This window comes from Zalophus californianus, chromosome 3, assembly GCF_009762305.2.
Source record: "Zalophus californianus isolate mZalCal1 chromosome 3, mZalCal1.pri.v2, whole genome shotgun sequence".
Taxonomy (NCBI): domain Eukaryota; kingdom Metazoa; phylum Chordata; class Mammalia; order Carnivora; family Otariidae; genus Zalophus; species Zalophus californianus.
The window spans coordinates 30,266,882-30,284,794 of NC_045597.1; the positions used below are offsets into that span (position 1 = coordinate 30,266,882).

Below are 17,913 nucleotides of genomic sequence, written 5' to 3' on the forward strand. Positions count from 1 at the left end.
AATTCAGTCTACCACAGGCATATATCTACTGCCACACATTATTTACTATAAAGTGAACCCCCTGGTCTCAGACAATGCTTTTCAGGATCCCATATCTGTGAAACAGAACTCTTTAAGACTTCAGATAATGGTTCTGGCCAATGTGGGCAGGGAAGGCAAATCCATAGCAGAATATGTATCACTCCCACCCAAGTTGAATCACTGGCCTTTCTAGAATGGAATATAATCAATTTTTTTTTGCAAGTGGCTGGTTGGTCTTCTTCAGGGACCATGCTGTATTAAGGGCTTAGTGTTGGTTTCTTTTGCTGGCAGGTTGTACATTTGGCTGTGGCAGTAGCTAGATTAGCATTGTTAAGGCAGAGAACTGTAAGTTCCATGTATAACCTCTGCACCATAGCTACTCTGTGCATATGCTCTCTGTGCCCCCAGTGGGTGGACAAAAGCAGAGCCTAGCAGATATCAACTGGTGGAATCATCCTGTCTATGTGGTCATTTATTATCTCTACCATGATGAGATGTTCTCTGAAGGGCGTCACCAGGTGATCTGATTCAAAGACTGCCACACTTCGTGCCCACTCTCAAAGGTCCATTCACATGTCTCTTCCGCAGCCCTCCTTCTCCCCAATCTTTCAATCTTTCTACTTCCGGGCCCCTACCAATTACCAAAGCCATCTGCCTCTACCTGTGAGTCTTACTTCAGGCCATTGCTTTTAATGTGCAAAATGGATGTTATGGACAACGCATGAAGTGTGAACCATTGGGAGGATTTTGCTTCATCACTATCAGATCATAGTGTAACAGCAGTTCATTTCAGCTTACACCTACTTACCAAGTCAACCTATGCTTGAACCAAACTCAGCCTTTTTTCTCCTCCACCAGCCAGTCTTAAGGGACTCCATAATCCCATGCAACCATATTGATTGAAGAGGCTCCAGGCCCCATTATTGCACTGGTACCTGTGCAATAATGGTTGATGGACATAGGAGTCTGGCCACACATCCATGCAGCTTACTTGTGCTCTGGCCCTGCTCATGTCCAATCCTAGGTATATTACTTACTCTGACCACAGGTTTTACTGGGCCCACTGGACCTTATGAATTAGTGGGTCTGACAAAACTTAGCTCCTTATAGGCAGTTCAACAACTTGACATCTCATGGTGAGGTGCTCTGTCTCTATCAGGGCCCAAATAACCTACCAGAAGCCATTTTTCTATACTTTATGATTTTGTTTGCTAAAAGTTGGTTTTTGTTGTTGTTGTTTTGTTTTTTTACCTTGCTTCAGAACACTTTTCTTTGTGATTTTCCCATGGAAATTTCCCATTCACTCCATAGCATCTTTCCCCACCACTGATACATCTAATATCATAGGCACTGTCATGTTGTATGCTCTAAGAAGCAAAACTGCTCCCTCCACAGAGATAGAGATAATGCAGAGCCCTTTACTGTTCTGGGCAGTACTTAAAGTTGGCAGCCATCTGTGTCATTCAGGAAATGTGTCAGAGCAATATTCTCAAGTAAATATTATGCCTGCAGACTCAGAGAAGCCTAGCAAGTGTTGTCCCTCCTTCTTTGTGGTAGGAAGTGTGAGATGTGATAACTTACCCTTTACTTTGCAGGAGATTTCTGACATGTCTCAGACCACTGGAACCCTAACTTCCAGCATTTCATTGTCTCTTCCCAGTATATCTATGGTGCTCAGCAAGAGTAATCTAGTTCCAATGTCTTTATAATGAACACTTTCCTTAAGCCTCTCAAGAGCTTAGGCTATTGCACCTACAAATGCATTCTATCTGCAACTATCCCATCTTAGTTCACCTCCAGTAAAAGTTTCAGCAATTGCACAGTTCTACCCATCTCAGGGCTATCACACTCAGCCTACCACCAGTAGACCAGTGATGGTCTGTTAGGTTTTTTGTTGCTGCATAATAGTACCGTCACAAACTTAGTGGTTGACTTTATCACACACTTACTATCTGACAGTTTCTGTACATTAGAAGACTGGGCATGGCTTAGTTCTGTCCTCTGCAAGGCTGCAATCAAGGTGTCAGCTGGGGCTACAGTCTCATCTGAGACTCAGCTGAGAAAGGAATCATTTCCAAAGCCATATGTTTTTTAGCAGAATTCAGCTCCTTGCAGGCTGCCGGAATGTGGGACTCAGTCCTTAATGGCTATAGGCCAGAGGCTACTACCAACAGCTCCTTGCCATGTGTACCTCTCCATGTGGTGGCTCACACATGGCAGCCTGTTTCCAAGCCAACAAGGAAGAGGAGGACCCAGCAAGATGGGAGTGATAATATAACACTAACTTAATCACATACGTGTAATCGTGTACATCCTGTCATTTTTGCCATATCCTATTGGTTAGAAGAAATTTTCAGGTCATACCCCACATAAGGGGAAAGGCTTATATAGGGGTAGGTATATTAGGAGATGGAGATCATGGGGCCACCCTAGAAACTGTCCACAACAGATGGGATCCCCATTGCCAACCAATCAGTGGATGATCAAGCTCCAATATCCATCCCATTTTAGAGTTCACTTTTTCAGACCACTCCCCATACCAAATGACTTAAGTCAGTTTCCTTGGGAAATAGACTTAAAAATGGAGACTTGCATGCAGGAAGTTTATTGATCAGTGCTTTCAACAATACTGCTTATGAATGAGTGAGGAAAGCAGGATGGGTCAAGAGAGAGAAATGGAACTGCAATGCAATTACAACAAAGGCCTTAGCTAATTCCATGGAGAATTCTGGAGCAGGGCTGGCTCTTCAGAATCACCTTGAATTAAGGTCAGAAGTCCAGATCTTTGTACACCACATCTACCCGTTATTTGATGCAGACTCCCTCTGGGGATGGAGTAGAACCTTGAGCGAGACAGCTCCCTAAAGCCAAGAGTAACTTATGAAAAGGGACTTAGCTGTGAGCAGTCAACACTGCAGAAGCTAGGGAAATAAGTGCCTCAGATCTGGAAGGTTATCTGGGAGGCACATCACTGCAGAAATCTTTAATAAATCCAATGGCATGATATAAAATATCGTTCAGCGAACTTTCTGATGTTTGATTTGAATAAAGCAAGAAAATTTGGGACCCAGGGTAATGAGTGGATTTTTATGCTTTTACTATTTTGTCATAAATATTTCTTCTTTCAGGCAGACTACTCATAGAAACTAGATAGGAAGCACACTTTTTTGACAAGATGTTGGAGCTGGTGTATTGAGTAGGAACATTTTTATCTACAAGTAAAAAATACTTCATTAACAGTAGCTGAGACAATTTAGAGTTCTTTTTCTTGCATAAAAACAAGTTTGAAACTTTGTTCAATGACTTTATAATGTCAAGGCCAATGTCAGTGATGTTCTTGGCCTTTATTTCATACCTCTTGTCTCACGGCTACAAATGTCAGCCATTCTGCCCATTTTTAAAGTGGAAAGAGAGACAGAAGCAATAAGAACAGATTTTCCTCTATCTTGCTGCCTGAATTGTGTCCTAAAGCCAACCCTAAATGCAGGAGAGGTTCACAGAGAGCATATTTCACTTTTTCCAGTCTTTAAAGTAGAGGCAGGCAAGGAAGGTGGTGGGGGAGGTGCATTTGGACTGGGTGTGGTGAATCAATCAATTTTGTTTTCAAACCAGGTTTCTGTTTGGCTGACTGAGCTCAGAAGCACAAGCTTTAAAGACCAGATATGAGATGATAAAATGCCATCATTTGGCTGAGAAGCCAAATCAAGTCTATTATTTGGATGGAAGACTATCCGTACCACTCAGGTTCAAACAGGAAAACAGAAAGGCGCATGCCAGGTCATTAAGAGAGGGAATTGAATATGAGGAACTAATTGCAACAGTAGTGAAGGAGCTGAAAAGCCCAATGAAGGACAGGGCATCTAAGGACTGATATCTGCAGGAAGCCACTATAATGTCTAGGGCTGAAGAGACCAAAGGAGGAGATGCTATTACCAGATTCTAGGAGCTGGGGCTGCCCAGTGAGAACTGGTTCCACAACAGACATTACCTGGCTAGAACTGGATCACAGAAGGAGAAGTTGCCCAGCAGGAGTAGAACCACAAAGGACATGTTGCCCAAAGCAGAGAGGTGGGAGTAGGAGGTCTGGAGGCATGACTTTTTCCCCTCTTTCCACTTCCCAACCATCTGTCTCACTCCATTGGCTGAATCTAATTTGAAGCTAGCTGGCAAGGGAGCCCAGAAAACGGAGTTTGCAGGGCTCACTCCCTTGCTGTACAGAGCAGAGCAGGGAAATGGAGAGGAATGCACTCAGGAACAAATAAGCATATGACTGCCACTCCATCCCACCTGCATGTAGAGGTGGACTTTAGGAATACTTGTGTGGAAGCCGCAGTTTTTCTCCAGAAGCAATGTTGTCTTTGCTCTACCACATAAATAATTTAGGTCCCAACATGTGACATCATACAGATAAGAGCATTCTGTCTAAACTAAGAAAATATTGTCACCAAAAATTAATTTAGGTAAGTATAAACTATTTTTCATGTATTATATGTTTTAAAAAGCTTTTAAACAGCTTCTGGCCCACTATGAAGGCAAACCTGATATGATAAAAAGAGGCAAAATCTTTTTAAGAGAATTAATTATGAAGAACTAATAAATCAATTTATTTTTACTTTTTTTCAATTTTTTAAATTTTATTATGTTATGTTAATCACCATACATTACATCATTAGTTTCTGATGTAGTGTTCCATGATTCATTGTTTGCGTATAACACCCAGTGCTCCATTCAGTACGTGCCCTCTCTAATACCCATCACTAGGCTAACCCATCCCCCCCACCCCCTTCCCCTCTGGAACCCTCAGTTTGTTAGTAAAAATATTGATCAAAACAGGAATTTGAACCAGGTGGTGCTAAAACTTTCATGTTAATGACAGATAAATTAACAGAGAATGTGAGCCATGGATGGTATACAATTTTTGACCCTAGAAGTGTATCACAGCCACCAGCCATTTGAGAAGAAACTATGATCTGTTTTGACTATTATGTGTCAAAATGCAATAACCATCGGTTGGAATTCCAAAAACTCACTGAACTTAATGAAAGTAAGCAATATGTTTTGTGAATTAACAAATCATACGAGAGCAGAGTGTTTTAGGGAAACAAATAATCTTTGGATTCTATTATTCTTGTCATGTCAAGATACAGTAAATCTGTGTTTGTGAAAAGGACTCTGTTAAAAAAACATACTTCCAAATCCAAGTGTATATAACTCAAAGTGTATAACTGTTTTCTTCTTTTGGCACAAGACTGGGATACACCTCAAATAAGGGAGACCACACATACTATTAATAATAATAATTATGCCTGACAGGTAGTGTGCTAAGCAAGTCCTTCATATATATTATTTAACATAATCCTCAAAGAATCTATTGAAGTAGCTGCTCTTATTATCCTCATTTTATTGATGAGAAAACATAGCCTGAAAGAGGGTACATGTCTTTAAAATAAGATCACGCTTAGTGTAATCATTTTAGACCCATTTAGATATATCCCGATATCTGGCTTAGCCAAGAACTATCTTAAAAACAATAACAAACTGGGGGTTCTGGAGGGGTGGGGGTGGGGAGATGGGTTGGCCTGGGTGATGGGTATTAAAGAGGGAACATATTGAATGGAGCACTGGGTGTTATAAGCAACGATGAATCACAGAACACTGCATCAAAAACTAATGATGTAATGTATGGTGATTAACATAACATAATAAAATAAAAAACAACAACAAGAATATATTTCAAGGAAATGTTGATATGATAAAATTACTATTATGTAAGAATTTTAATAGTCCTTTAGGGTTTAGGAAGATATGATTTAATTATTAAACTATTTAATCTTAGTAATAATGACCAACCTAATAATTTATAAACCACAGTGAAGTTTTCAAGGTTAAAATGCAAGATTCTTACATTTCTCTTGCAAAGAGTTATACTTTATATGCCTTTATCATCTGTAAAGCTTCTTTTGGACTAAAATGCATCACAACAATAAGATTTTTTAAATATGATTTGCATTCAAATATTTGTTAATGAATTTCACATACTTCAAAGAATATCCTCACATTTCGAATAATTTTTCAGGGCTGAAAATATCCATATTTACCTCAAGCCCCCTAGAATCTAAATTTTTTGTTTATAGGAAAACATAAAATCTGTATCTTTAAAAGCTAATATGAATAAAAATAAAAAAGCATTAACTCTTCATGCCTACAAATTACGGAATCTTCCAAGGCTCTAGAAATAACATTTGTTTAAAGCAAGAGGTCAAGATATCTAGGGGATCCAATATGCAATTTTTGTTTAAAAGAATTAAAATTACCATGTTGAATTTTTTCTGTTCATTTTGGAGTATTTAAATATAGTACATAAAATAATTTTCATTTTAAGTGCATATGGTCATTTTGTCAAGAATGTAGAATCAGGGTCCCTAAGGGAAGGTTACCAAAGAGTGAAATGTTTCGTCACTCTTCAAGCTTGATCATTCTTTTCCTTCCAAATTGTTCTCAGCTACTAAGTTTGTTTTAAAATGGTCTCAGCTACCAATTTTGTTTTTAAATGTTCCAACACTGTTGTACAAATTTGGGAAACAAACCCGACTCTTGACTTGACCACAGCATTTTCAGCAGTCTCCGTGTTCCTCATAACATACGTGTTTCCTGTGTTTGTAATCTTATAGCTTTAGTACAATATTAACCTTTTAAATGAAACTAACAACATCAATCATTGTCCTCTTACATAAACTTTATGGTTTCTGCCTGTTATTTATTACATCAGCGCTGATGGCTTCCTTTAAAAAAAAAAAACCCCAAAAAATATCCTTAAAGATATAGAGTATAAAAAAAGACAAATCTGAAGAGTTCAGAAAATTGTACTCCCAGGTTTGCAATTTCAAGTGGAAAAGAGAGACAAAATCTGTGATTATACGTATGAAAGATGAAGCCATAGTCTTACACAATCATTGCGGAGAGGAGAGATGCTTTTGAGAAATGAACATGATTATCAACCACAAAGACTAAAAAACACTACACATGTGTTTCATTTATAAAAGGGTAAAGTCAGGATTCGCCTTACTTCAATGTTATTCTTTGCGTGCGATTGTGTCCAGAAGTCTTGTCTAGCCAATTCTGACACCCAACCCGCCCAGTGCTCCCTCCACCCTCCCTCCGAACCAAAGGCACACACACGCCCAGCCTGGCCAGAAGATAAAGCTAAGATGGCAGCGCGGAAAGTACTGGAGCCGCGCTCAGTGGGGCTGGAAAAACAAAAGCAAATCTCTCTATATTCTTTCATTCTGCATTTTTTTGAGTAACAAGAGCCCCCTACCCCCACGCCCACCACATAGGCAACGTGAGGCATTCAGCAGTAGTACGCGCAGGATGGGCAGGAGGGGACTCTCGCTTTGCATGCGGCGAGAAACCCACAGCTCGCTCCCGTCTGCAGCGACGGTTCAGGTGGCTCTCGCGACTTGCCTTGGGGACCACCCTCCCCTCAAATCCCCTTGGCAGTGGAATTAAGGGTGACTCCAAATGCCCTTTCGTTCCCGGCATGCGCCCCACTCCCCGCCAACCCAAGGGAAGCTTCCCAAGTGCCCAGCTGCCACGGCAGTAGCTGCAGCAGTGCCCAGGGAGCGCGCAGTGCCCAGGCAGGAAAGAGGAGGCGGCGGAAGAGAAAAAACTGCATTGGCTATCAATTTGGAGTAGAGCGGCCGTTGCCACTGCCGTGGAAGGAAATGCGGCCAACCGCAACAGAAACGCCACTCTCCGCCACCTAAGTGAGCATGTGTGCCACTCCGCGCACGCCTAGTTGCACCGCTCAATGACAACGGGTTTCACAGGAAATTATCCAGTTACCGGGTTTTTGCGTGTACCCAGAAGGCTCAGGAAGGGGCCTGCCTGGGACAGAAGCGTGTGGTAAAAACTGAAGCGAAACTAAGGGGTGGGAAGAACTCTGAGAACCGTGCAGCCGGTGGGTTCTATCCCCATTAGAAACTCCAAAAGGGCTGTGACTGAGCAAGCCACTACCTAAACCTGAACTGGAAATGCTTCTCTTTGCAGGCGACATTCATTCATTCATTCATTCATTCATTCATTCATTCATTCATTCATTCAGCCAATACATGGTTCTCTCCTGCTTAGGGCCAGAGCCTGAACTAGGAGCTGAGAATGTAATGGGGGAACAGACACAGACACCTTTACTGTCCTCACCGAAAAGTCTAGTGGTTTGTTCTGTGTGTTACAATTTGTGAAAAGCCATGTGCCAAGGTGGATATCCTAGATGTTTGAAGCCCTCCTACCATCTCATGCAACATTAGTTTGACCATTATTCAGAGGATGAAATTTACCCAAAGACATACAAATAGCAGAGTCAGGATCTAAATTCTGGTTTGTCAGAGCCTGTTGGCTACCTGGCTGGCTGATCAACAGTAATGAGTCCTTGCAGCTCCTACTTGTTCAGGCCTTTAACTGTACTAGCACTTCACTGCTTCAATACCTTGTCTTTGGGTTGGGAGGGAGGGGGAGCTTCCTGTGCAATGCTGAGGTTTAACACTGTGAAGCATCAGGACGGGAATTTAGTTTAACAAATAATTACTGGTGACCTACTACGTGCCAGTTTCTAGACTAGGGGCTGAGGAAGACACAAAGATAAATAAGAAGCTCTTGTTCATGAGCTCATAGTTGAGGACAAGGACACAAGTACAAAACCTGTTTAACAGGGCTACTCACAGTGCTAAAATACCATCACTTCCCATGCCAGTCCTTTGTCCCTATGTTTTTATTATCCCACTTGTAACTATCATTTTCTTAAATCAAAATGACATCCATATGGTAAAGCCCCAGGTAAAATGCACTACTTTAGCACTTTCTCCCCCCAAAAGCTAGAATTAATTTATTTCTCCACTCCTTGTTTATACTTTTCAAAATACTAAACAAGGTTTTGGGTTTCGTTTTTTGAGAAGCACATTTGTGGAAAGGGCATAGACTTAAGAGCTAGTAAGTAAAGGGGTGCTTGGGTGGCTCAGTGGGTAGAGCAGTGGACTCATGGTTTCTGCTCAGGCCAAAGTCTCAGGGGTCCTGGGTTTCTAGGAGTGTCCCCCCTTTCCTGTGCATACAAGCATGCAAGCCCCCCCAAAATAAATAAATAAATAAATCTTTTTTAAAAGAAGAGCCAGTAAGTAGATAAAGAAAATAGTACTGGGAATGATAGGATTAGGAAATGATTTCTGTCAGGAGTATGAATTAGGTGAACTCTTCAAATTGAGAGTTAAATGGAAAAACTTAGGGATCAGAATTCATTGGCACACGCATTTCTAGAGCACTTACTTACAAGGGGTTAGTAGAAGACCTTGGCACAAAGGACTTAGCAAATGTTACGTTTTAGGAGATAAAATGATAAGATCTTTGGTAAATATGACATTTTCAGATGTTACACATAGAGTTAACAGCTTCAGGTCAGATTCAAGAATTATCTCTACTAATGTAAGTCTGGGCAGAAAAAGATAAGCCATTAAGTGACCACTATCAAGAGATAAAAGTGGACTCTAAGGATGAGTGTGGGGTCAACATGTCAGAAAAGTACTACTGCATTAAGGTTTAGCTCTGTGGTAAATGTTGAGAATAGAACTTAGGAATGTCAATTATCTGTGAATTCTACTTTCATAGAAAAGAGAATGCACTAGCTTACTACCTGTTTTTCGAAATAAAAGCCATTTTAATCCTAATGATAAAAAAAATCCAAAATAAAACCGCCAGAGATACTTCCAGTTTGGCTGGCCTTGTCTGCCTTTGATTCTGAATTAACCAGCGCTGTTCCCAGTAAATCTTCATGTTGGCAGCACACACTTTGAGAAAAAGTAGCAGAAGAGTGCGTAACACTCATTCTCCGGTGGGGGGGGACATTCCCTCTTTCAGGTCCAACTTCTCCCACCTGGAGAGGAACCCCATTACCTGAAGCCAAGAGCCTGTAGCTGACAGCCTTCCCAGCACTTTCCTTACTCTTCCTCAAGCTGCTAGTAAAACCCGGAGAAGTGGATTTCTTTCAGATTCCGCACAACTCAAACGCCCCACACCCAAAGCCCTGAGGCGGAGGGAGTGGTGGCGAGGGGGGGTGGGGAGGGTAACGGGCAGGAGTTACTGAGCATGTGCGAGGAGTGGCGCATGCCCAGTGCGGACGGCAGCTTCCCATTGCGGGTAGCCCCGGCGGTGGCATCGGTGGCGGCGGCGGCAGCGGCGGCACCGCCTCCTCCTCACACTCCCGAGGTGGCGGGGTTAGATGAGCGGTCCCAGTAGCGGCGAGGGCGGCGCAGGGGGGAGAAGGAGAAGACGGAGGAGGAGGACGCTGTCTTTGTAGTCTCCTGCTGCGAGAACGAGAGGCCGCCGCCGGAGACGTCGTAGTTGGAAAAGGACTGTGTGTGCGCGCGCGTGTCTGCTTGCCCGGCCCGCAGGGACGAGGCGGCGGCGGCGGCGAGGATGATGATGTGCTCAGCGACTGCCTCCCCCGCCGCCGCCTCCTCGGGGCCCGGCGGGGACGGATTCTTCCCGGCCGCCACCATCTCTTCCTCCCCGGCGCCGGGGGCGCTGTTCATGCCGGTTCCCGAGGGCTTCGTGGCTGCCGCGGGGCTTGGGCTGGGGCTGCCGGCCGCGGACTCCCGGGGTCACTACCAGCTGCTGCTGTCAGGCCGGGCCCTGGCCGACCGCTACCGGAGGATTTACACAGCTGCGCTCAGTGACAGGGACCAGGGGGGCAGCGGCGCTGGACACCCAGCCTCCAGGTGCGTCTCCAGGGCTGTTCCTTGGGCCACATGCCCCATGTGTGTGCGTGCGTGTGTATGTATGTATGCATGTATGTGTGTCTGCGTACCTGTTTACTGAGCTGTCTTTCTGCAAGCGCATGATGCTGGGTGGTGGAAGCACTTACTGAGATAGGGTGCGGTGGCAACAATTTCTGCCGTGTGTGTGTGACTGTCTTTGTGGGGGGTTAGTGAGAGTGGGAGGTAGCATGTGATGTTAGAAAAGGTGATGGTGCGGGTCGGTTATGACACGTGTGTGTGTATTGTTGAGGAGGGAGGAGGGATTGGTAGAGGGTAAGAGGGCATTGCACGGAGAGAATTTGCAAGAGTGGTGAGGGAAGTGGCGTTTCCAGTATCTCTGCCGCAATGGTATTTGCACGTATTCTACCACCACCCCCCCCCCCCCGTGATATTCCATCCTCCACTTTCCACCTCCCTTAAAAAAAATCTGCCTTTCACTAAAGGGGAGCAATGGTATAGGTTAAGGATAGTGTCATATATATAGGATGAGTTTTAGATAATCATGCTGTTGGATAAGGCATGGAGTTTAAATTTAAGAGATTTATGCAAAGGGGGTGCAGAAGGAGATTTATGTGGATGTGAAGGATGTCTGATAGAGATTTTTAGAGCTGTACTTTGGTAACTGGACCTTTTGGTATTCTAGAGATGTGATTGCAGCTGCACTTGTGTTCTGATGTCCCATCAGCCATTTCCCTTCATCTTATGTTCTATTTCCTCCCATTTATAGGCTTTAGAGTAAAGGGGGGTGTGGGGGTTTTGTAGGGAAAGGGGGAAAGCTGTAGAATTTCAAAATATGACTGCTTATACAGTGTTTAGTTGCCACCATCTAGAAAATTTGAGTGCCTCCTACATCTCTTCCTAGGCTCCCTGTATCTTCAGATTCCTTGATGTAGGAGATGTTAAATCACTTTTCTTTTTCTTAAAATGTGGGTGTCTTTTTGCTGAGGGCTCTCGTATTGTGTTCTTTTCCATGTCCTTACATGCCACATACCCTGAAGGATGATGATTGACTTGTTTCACCAGCTTGGCTTTGACAGTGGTAATTGGGAGTTGGCTTCATCTTTTTTCTCACAGCTTCTTGCAACACATGGGGAAAGCATAGTAGTATTTTGTCAAATAAGTTCCAGAGTTTACTGCATTTATTGAATGTGCAGTGTATTAGGCAATAACAAGATGTCCTTTAATTATGAAAGGGACTAGGCTGTTACATCAGGTATTTGTAGTTTACCATTGTGTACTGGGGCTCTTACCCATTGCAGAGTTGTGAAGATGGAGCTTTGTTCACATTTTTTCTGGGTAAACCAGTCTTCTCATGTCTATAATTGTTTACAGGATTGGGCAGTTTATCATATGGGTATAAATGTATGTAACTACCTTTTGCTATCTAAACAGTGGCACAAACCTATTTCTTGCTCATGTTTTTTGAAAACAGCACCAAACGTCATTAGACAGTTTGCTCTGATTGGTATAATTTTGAGCTGTGAGTCTCTGAATTATGGCACTTAGGTACATCTTTACAAACCCCTCTCAAAGAACTTGAATTTATTTTGTATGTTGTTCCAGACATAATTTGTGACTGGTATTCCTATTTTAACTTTCTTCTAGTATACTTGTGTAATAATACAGGTTTGTGTATCTCAAGCTATATTACAGTTTTAGACAAAATTAATATAGATTAATCAGATATATAACATTTATTAGTGATTTTTGGTCATTGATCCATTTTTGTACAACCTGTCAATTACAATTAATGAAGAATTAGTTCAAATATTTCAAGAAGTAGTCATGGAAACCAACCTTAAGGTGTGTAATATTGCCTTCTAGTGCTTGTTCAGAACATTATTGCTTATTTTAGTTCACATTATTTTATCTAAGTGAGCCTGCAACTATCCTTTATTGAGGATTTTCTTAAGAATTCAGTCACATTTTTGTTAAATATGACAGGGCAAGTGGAGCTAGGATTTAGGTTGTGAATGAACGGTACAATTATTTGAATAGGAGCACTAGTTGAGTTAGAGGAGAAGATGAGATCTTTCAAAGAGAATAGAGCAAGAATAGAGGATGAAGTTCTAGTGAGCTTCAAATTTAAAAGTGTGAGAGAGAGGAGATAGTGAAGGAAGCTGAAAAAAAAAAGAGATAAAAAAGAATTAAGACAGCTGTGAGACAGTGGCACCTCTGGTCTTAAGAAAGTGGATTGAAAATCCTCAGCAGTGTTAAATGCTTAAAAAAGTGAGAACATTTTCCAGGTCACTGGGTAAATTTTGAGGAAGTGGTCATAGAGAGATGTGAGGAGTCATTGAGAGATGTTGGGGTAACAGGGAGTTGCAGGGTTGAGGAAAGGATATTCAAATACGGGTGAGTGGGTGGGAAATGTTCAGTGAATGGAGAAGGAGAAATTAAAGAAGTGAGAGAGGATAATTGATGGAGAGAGGTCAAAGAGAGATCTCAGAGACATGTTTAAGATGTCAGGTGGAGAGGTTAGCCATTGAAAAAAATTAAGGGCTAGTCTTCCTTTAATATAGAAAGGGAGGAGTTAGTATTTATAAAGACTAGAGTTTATTGAGGATAAGAACCGTATCCTATTCTTTTTAGTAATCCCAACATACAGCACAGTTTTTGGTATCCATTCTGTAAATAACAACTGTCTGCTGTGTGCCAGGCTCTGTTTTATGTGCTGAAGATGTACCAGTGAGCAAAATAGACAAGAGCTCTACTCTCTTGGAACTTTCACTCTAGTGGGAGAAATAGAGAACTGATAGTTTCAGGTAGTGATAAGTAACTATGAAAGAAATAAAACCGAATATATGTGATAGACGATTTATAGCAGGAGAGCTATTTTAGGTAGGGTGGTCAGGACAGATCTCGAGATTTAAGTTGAATCATAATGATGGGAAGGCAGATCTGGAGGAAGAGTGTTATAGAAAATTATAAAGGCTCTGAGGTGGGAACAAGCTTGCATTCAAGGAACAAAAACAAGGCAAATGAGTTATGTCAGTGTTGAATGAATTTACTGTGGATTATATTTTACATGTCCTGTAGAGTAGTTGAAGGATGCAAACCTAATGGAGTCAGTGACTTTGATGGCATTTTAGTGAAGTGTAAGAGCTTGGACTCTGAAGCTAGACTGGTTTTCAGTCCTGGCTCTACCACTTTTTAGCTGTGTGACCTTGGGTATATTATATGACTTATTTGCTTCAAATTAAAACAAAATTTTTATTGTGATATAATTGGCATATAACATTATGCTAGTTTCTTGTGTATCACATAACAATTACATTTTGTATATATTGCGAAATGATCACCATAATAAGCGTAAACATCCATCACCACAGTTACAACTATTTTTTTCTTGTGATGAGAACTCTTAAGATTTACTCTCAGCAACTTTCAGATAAGCAATACAGTATTATTGATAGTCACCATGCTGTACATTACACCACCATGACTTATTTTATAACCTTACCTTTTGATCACCTATACCCATTTTATCCACCCCCACCTCCTGCCTCTAGCTGCTACCAGTCTGTTCTCTGTGTCTATGAGTTCAGGTTTTTTGTTTTGTTTTAGATTTCACATATAGGTAAGATCTTATGGTATTTGTTTTTGTCTGACTTAATTTCACTGAGCATAATGTCTTCAAGATTCATCCATGGTGTTATAAATGGCAAGATTTCCTTTTTTATGGCCAAATATTCTGTGTGTGTGTGTGTGTGTGTGTGTACATTTGTGTGTGTGTGTGTATACATTTGTGTATATATATGTAAATATATACATACCACATTTTCTTTATCCATTCTTCCATTGATGGACGCTTAGTTTGCTTCCATGCCTTGGCTATTGTAAATAATGCTGCAGTGAGCATGGGATGCAGGTATCTTTTTGAGTTAGTGTTTTCATATCCTTTGGTTAAATACCCTGAAGTAGAATTGCTGGATCATATGGTAGTTCTATTTTTTTAATTTTTGAGGAACCTCCATACTGTTTTCCATAATAGCTGTACCAGTTTACATTTCCGTCAACAGTGCACAGGGTTCCCTTTTCTCTACATCTTTGCCAATACTTGTTATTCCTTGTCTTTTTGATCACAGTCATTCTAACAGGTGTGAGAGAGTAATCTCATTGTGGTTTTGATCTGCATTTCCCTGATGACTAGTATTGAGTATATTTTCATGTGCCTGTTGGCCATCTGTATGTCTTCTTTGGAAAAATGTCTTTTCAGGTCCTCTGTCCATTTTTAATTGAATGATTATTATTTGTTTTTGCTGTTGTATGAGTTCCTTATATATTTTGGGTATTAACCTCTTATCAGATACATGGTTTGCAAATATTTTCTTGCATTTTGTAGTTTGCCTTTTCATTTTATTGATAGTTTCCTTTGTTGTGCAGAAGCTTTTTATTTTGATGTAGTCCCACTTTTTATTTTACTTTTGTTTATGCCTTATATGTAGAATGGGGATAATGATAATGAGGATTGCTGTGTAGATTAAATGAATTCCTATATGTAAAGTGTTTGGCACATTAAGTGCTATTAAATATTATTGATTTCTGCTGAGAGTGAGGGGGCAGATGGCATTTGAGGACTTAAAAGGCAAAGATCATGTCTTACTCTTATTTTTGGTCTCAGTGACTGTGATGAATGTGAGAATAATGATTTCGTTTATTCAGTGACTCAGTAAATATATTTTTGTATGAATGAACCAATCAAAATTAGAACATTCACTTGGGGAAAGGGGTTGGACTGGAAATCAGTAAAGGAAAGTTTGATGAATTCTGTGTGAATGGCAATTTAGCATTGCATTTGGAAAGAAATATGGTTCAATGGCTAAATCAGTCTTACAGGCAGACTGCCTTAGTTCAACCTTTTCCTATCTAGGTTGGGCAGGTTAATTAGCATTTCTTTGTCTGTTTCTTTACCTGTAACCTTATAGGGTTATTAAAAGGACATTGTGCCTGTACAGGGTAAGTACCCACTAAATGTCAGCTGCTGCTGCTATTGTTATTATTAAAATTATATATTTAAAATTCCAGTTAGCGTGATATTGTAAGTTTTTCCACTCAACAAAGAAATGGGAAAAACTGTTGGTTGAGTTAGTTCAAGCTTAAAGTGTGACTGGAGGTCAAAGAAAAAAAGAAAGTGAAAGTTTTTGGTGACATTGATTGACCATTTGGTAAAAAGGAAAGTGATGCCAAGGAAGGAACTCGTAGACTGGTGGATAAAGAGGAGTCAGGGGATGTGGGTTGAAGTGGTAGAAGAACAAAGTGGAAACAGTAGAGGAGATTATGGTTAAAATGGGGAATTACTTTTCTTCTCTAAGCTAAACCCACTTAGTTCCTTCAGCTGCTTTATCTCAGATGCATGGGATTTTGGTTTTAAGAGGTTAAGTAGTCAATCCAACAAAGTTTCAGGGATTACTACTTGGTGCTAACCATTGACCCTATAAAGACTTATAAGACATAGTTTCTACACTTGAGTTTATTTTCTGGGTAATGGTGAAAAATACAAAGGCAGGTACTTATAAAAGTGTTAAAGGAAATGGCATTCTGGTCTGGCATGAAAGCATGAGCAAAAGGTGAGAAAGCACAGTTTATGTGTAGGTAATGGTAAGAATTCTGTTAGAGGGATCATGTAAGTGTTAGGAGGGAGAGTAGTGGGAATTATTATAGAAATGGAGGCTTTGATCAGAGGGTAAGGCAGCTTGAACAGCAGGGTAAAAATTAGATTTTATTCAGTAGACACTGATGGTTTTGAGCTATAAAGAGACATTATTGTAGGAGTATTTTAGTAAGTGATGTGGGATTGAATTAGTTTGTATATCTATATTTGTGACTAGGTAATAATTTGTTTCATATAGCTCTTTATATATGGAATCCTATATAAACACATTTTAAGGGAAAAACTGCTGTTGGCATATCGGTAGGTAGAAATGAAATAAATTTGTCCTAGCTCAAGATAAGAGAAAATCTTGTGATTAGGCTTAAAAATAAAAATGAAAATGTTGATTTAAAAATACTTTTGGGGGCGCCGGGGTGGCTCAGTCGTTAAGCGTCTGCCTACGGCTCAAGTCATGATCCCAGGGTCCTGAGATCGAGCCCCACATTGGGCTCCTCAGCGGGAAGCCTGCTTCTTCCTCTCCCACTCCCCCTGCTTGTGTTCCCTCTCTTGCTGTCTCTCTTTGTCAAATAAATAAATAAAATCTTAAAAAAAACTAAAGAAATTAAAAAAATTTCAATGGCAATTACAGTAAAACTTTTGAGATTGTCCCACAAGTCTCTGACTGTTCATTTGTCCTTTTGTCAATGTTTTTTTCTCTTTGTTCTTCAGATTTCATACTTTTTAATGATCCATTTTCAAGTTCAAGACTCTTCTCTGTCATCTCCATTCTCTTAGCCCATCCAGTGAATTTTTTTATTTTACGCATTGTATTGTCGAGTTTTAAATTCTACATTTGGGGGGCGCCTGGGTGGCTCAGTCATTAAGCGTCTGCCTTTGGCTCAGGTCATGATCCCAGGATCCTGGGATCGAGCCCCTCATCGGGCTCCCTGCTCAGCGGGAAGCCTGCTTCTCCCTCTCCCACTCCCCCTGCTTGTGTTCCTGCTCTCACTATCTGTCTCTCTCTCTGTCAAATAAATAAATAAAATATTTTAAAAAATTTAAATTTTACATTTGGTTCTTTTTCAAAATAATTTCTCTTGGTCTTCTGAGGAATTTTTTTTGCCCAAGTGTGTTTGCCTTTACTTGAGGGAGCATATTTATAGTAGTTGCTTTAAAACTCTTGTTGGATAATTAGAACATCTGGATCACCTCAGGGTTGGCACCTGTTGTTCCTTCCTTTGAAATTGATCACATTTTTCTTGCTTTTTTGGATTGTACCTTGGACATTGTTAGTGTTATGTTTTGTAAACTCTGGGGCTTATTATAATTTGGGGGTAGAATTTTGATTTTTATTGTTTCTTTTAGCACACTGTCAACCCATTTAGGTTCAGATGGCAAATTTGCTCTTGCCCTCTGTGGGTGGTACTTCAAATCTCAGTTCAGTTCCGAGTCATTGCTCTACTGGTAGGGTCTGACCCGTACCTGTATAGTTCCAGA

General features: G+C 40.9%; 2 protein-coding genes across 18 annotated transcripts in view; one reads left to right on the forward strand and one right to left on the reverse strand.

Moving 5' to 3' along the window:
- The window catches only part of SCEL (sciellin), a 302,338-nt gene extending 292,260 nt beyond the window's left edge, over nt 1-10,078 (reverse strand). For all 6 annotated transcript variants that reach the window (XM_035726891.1, XM_035726893.1, XM_035726889.1 and 3 more), the window contains exon 1: nt 9,961-10,078. The gene's annotated coding sequence lies outside the window, so the exon portion shown is untranslated. The remainder of the gene's footprint in view (nt 1-9,960) is intronic.
- A 137-nt stretch (nt 10,079-10,215) lies between these two features.
- The window catches only part of MYCBP2 (MYC binding protein 2), a 269,922-nt gene continuing 262,224 nt past the window's right edge, over nt 10,216-17,913 (forward strand). For all 12 annotated transcript variants that reach the window (XM_027591552.2, XM_027591553.2, XM_027591557.2 and 9 more), the window contains exon 1: nt 10,216-10,784. In XM_027591552.2, the coding sequence (XP_027447353.1) occupies nt 10,483-10,784 (302 nt within the window). In that variant the 5' untranslated portion in view covers nt 10,216-10,482. The remainder of the gene's footprint in view (nt 10,785-17,913) is intronic.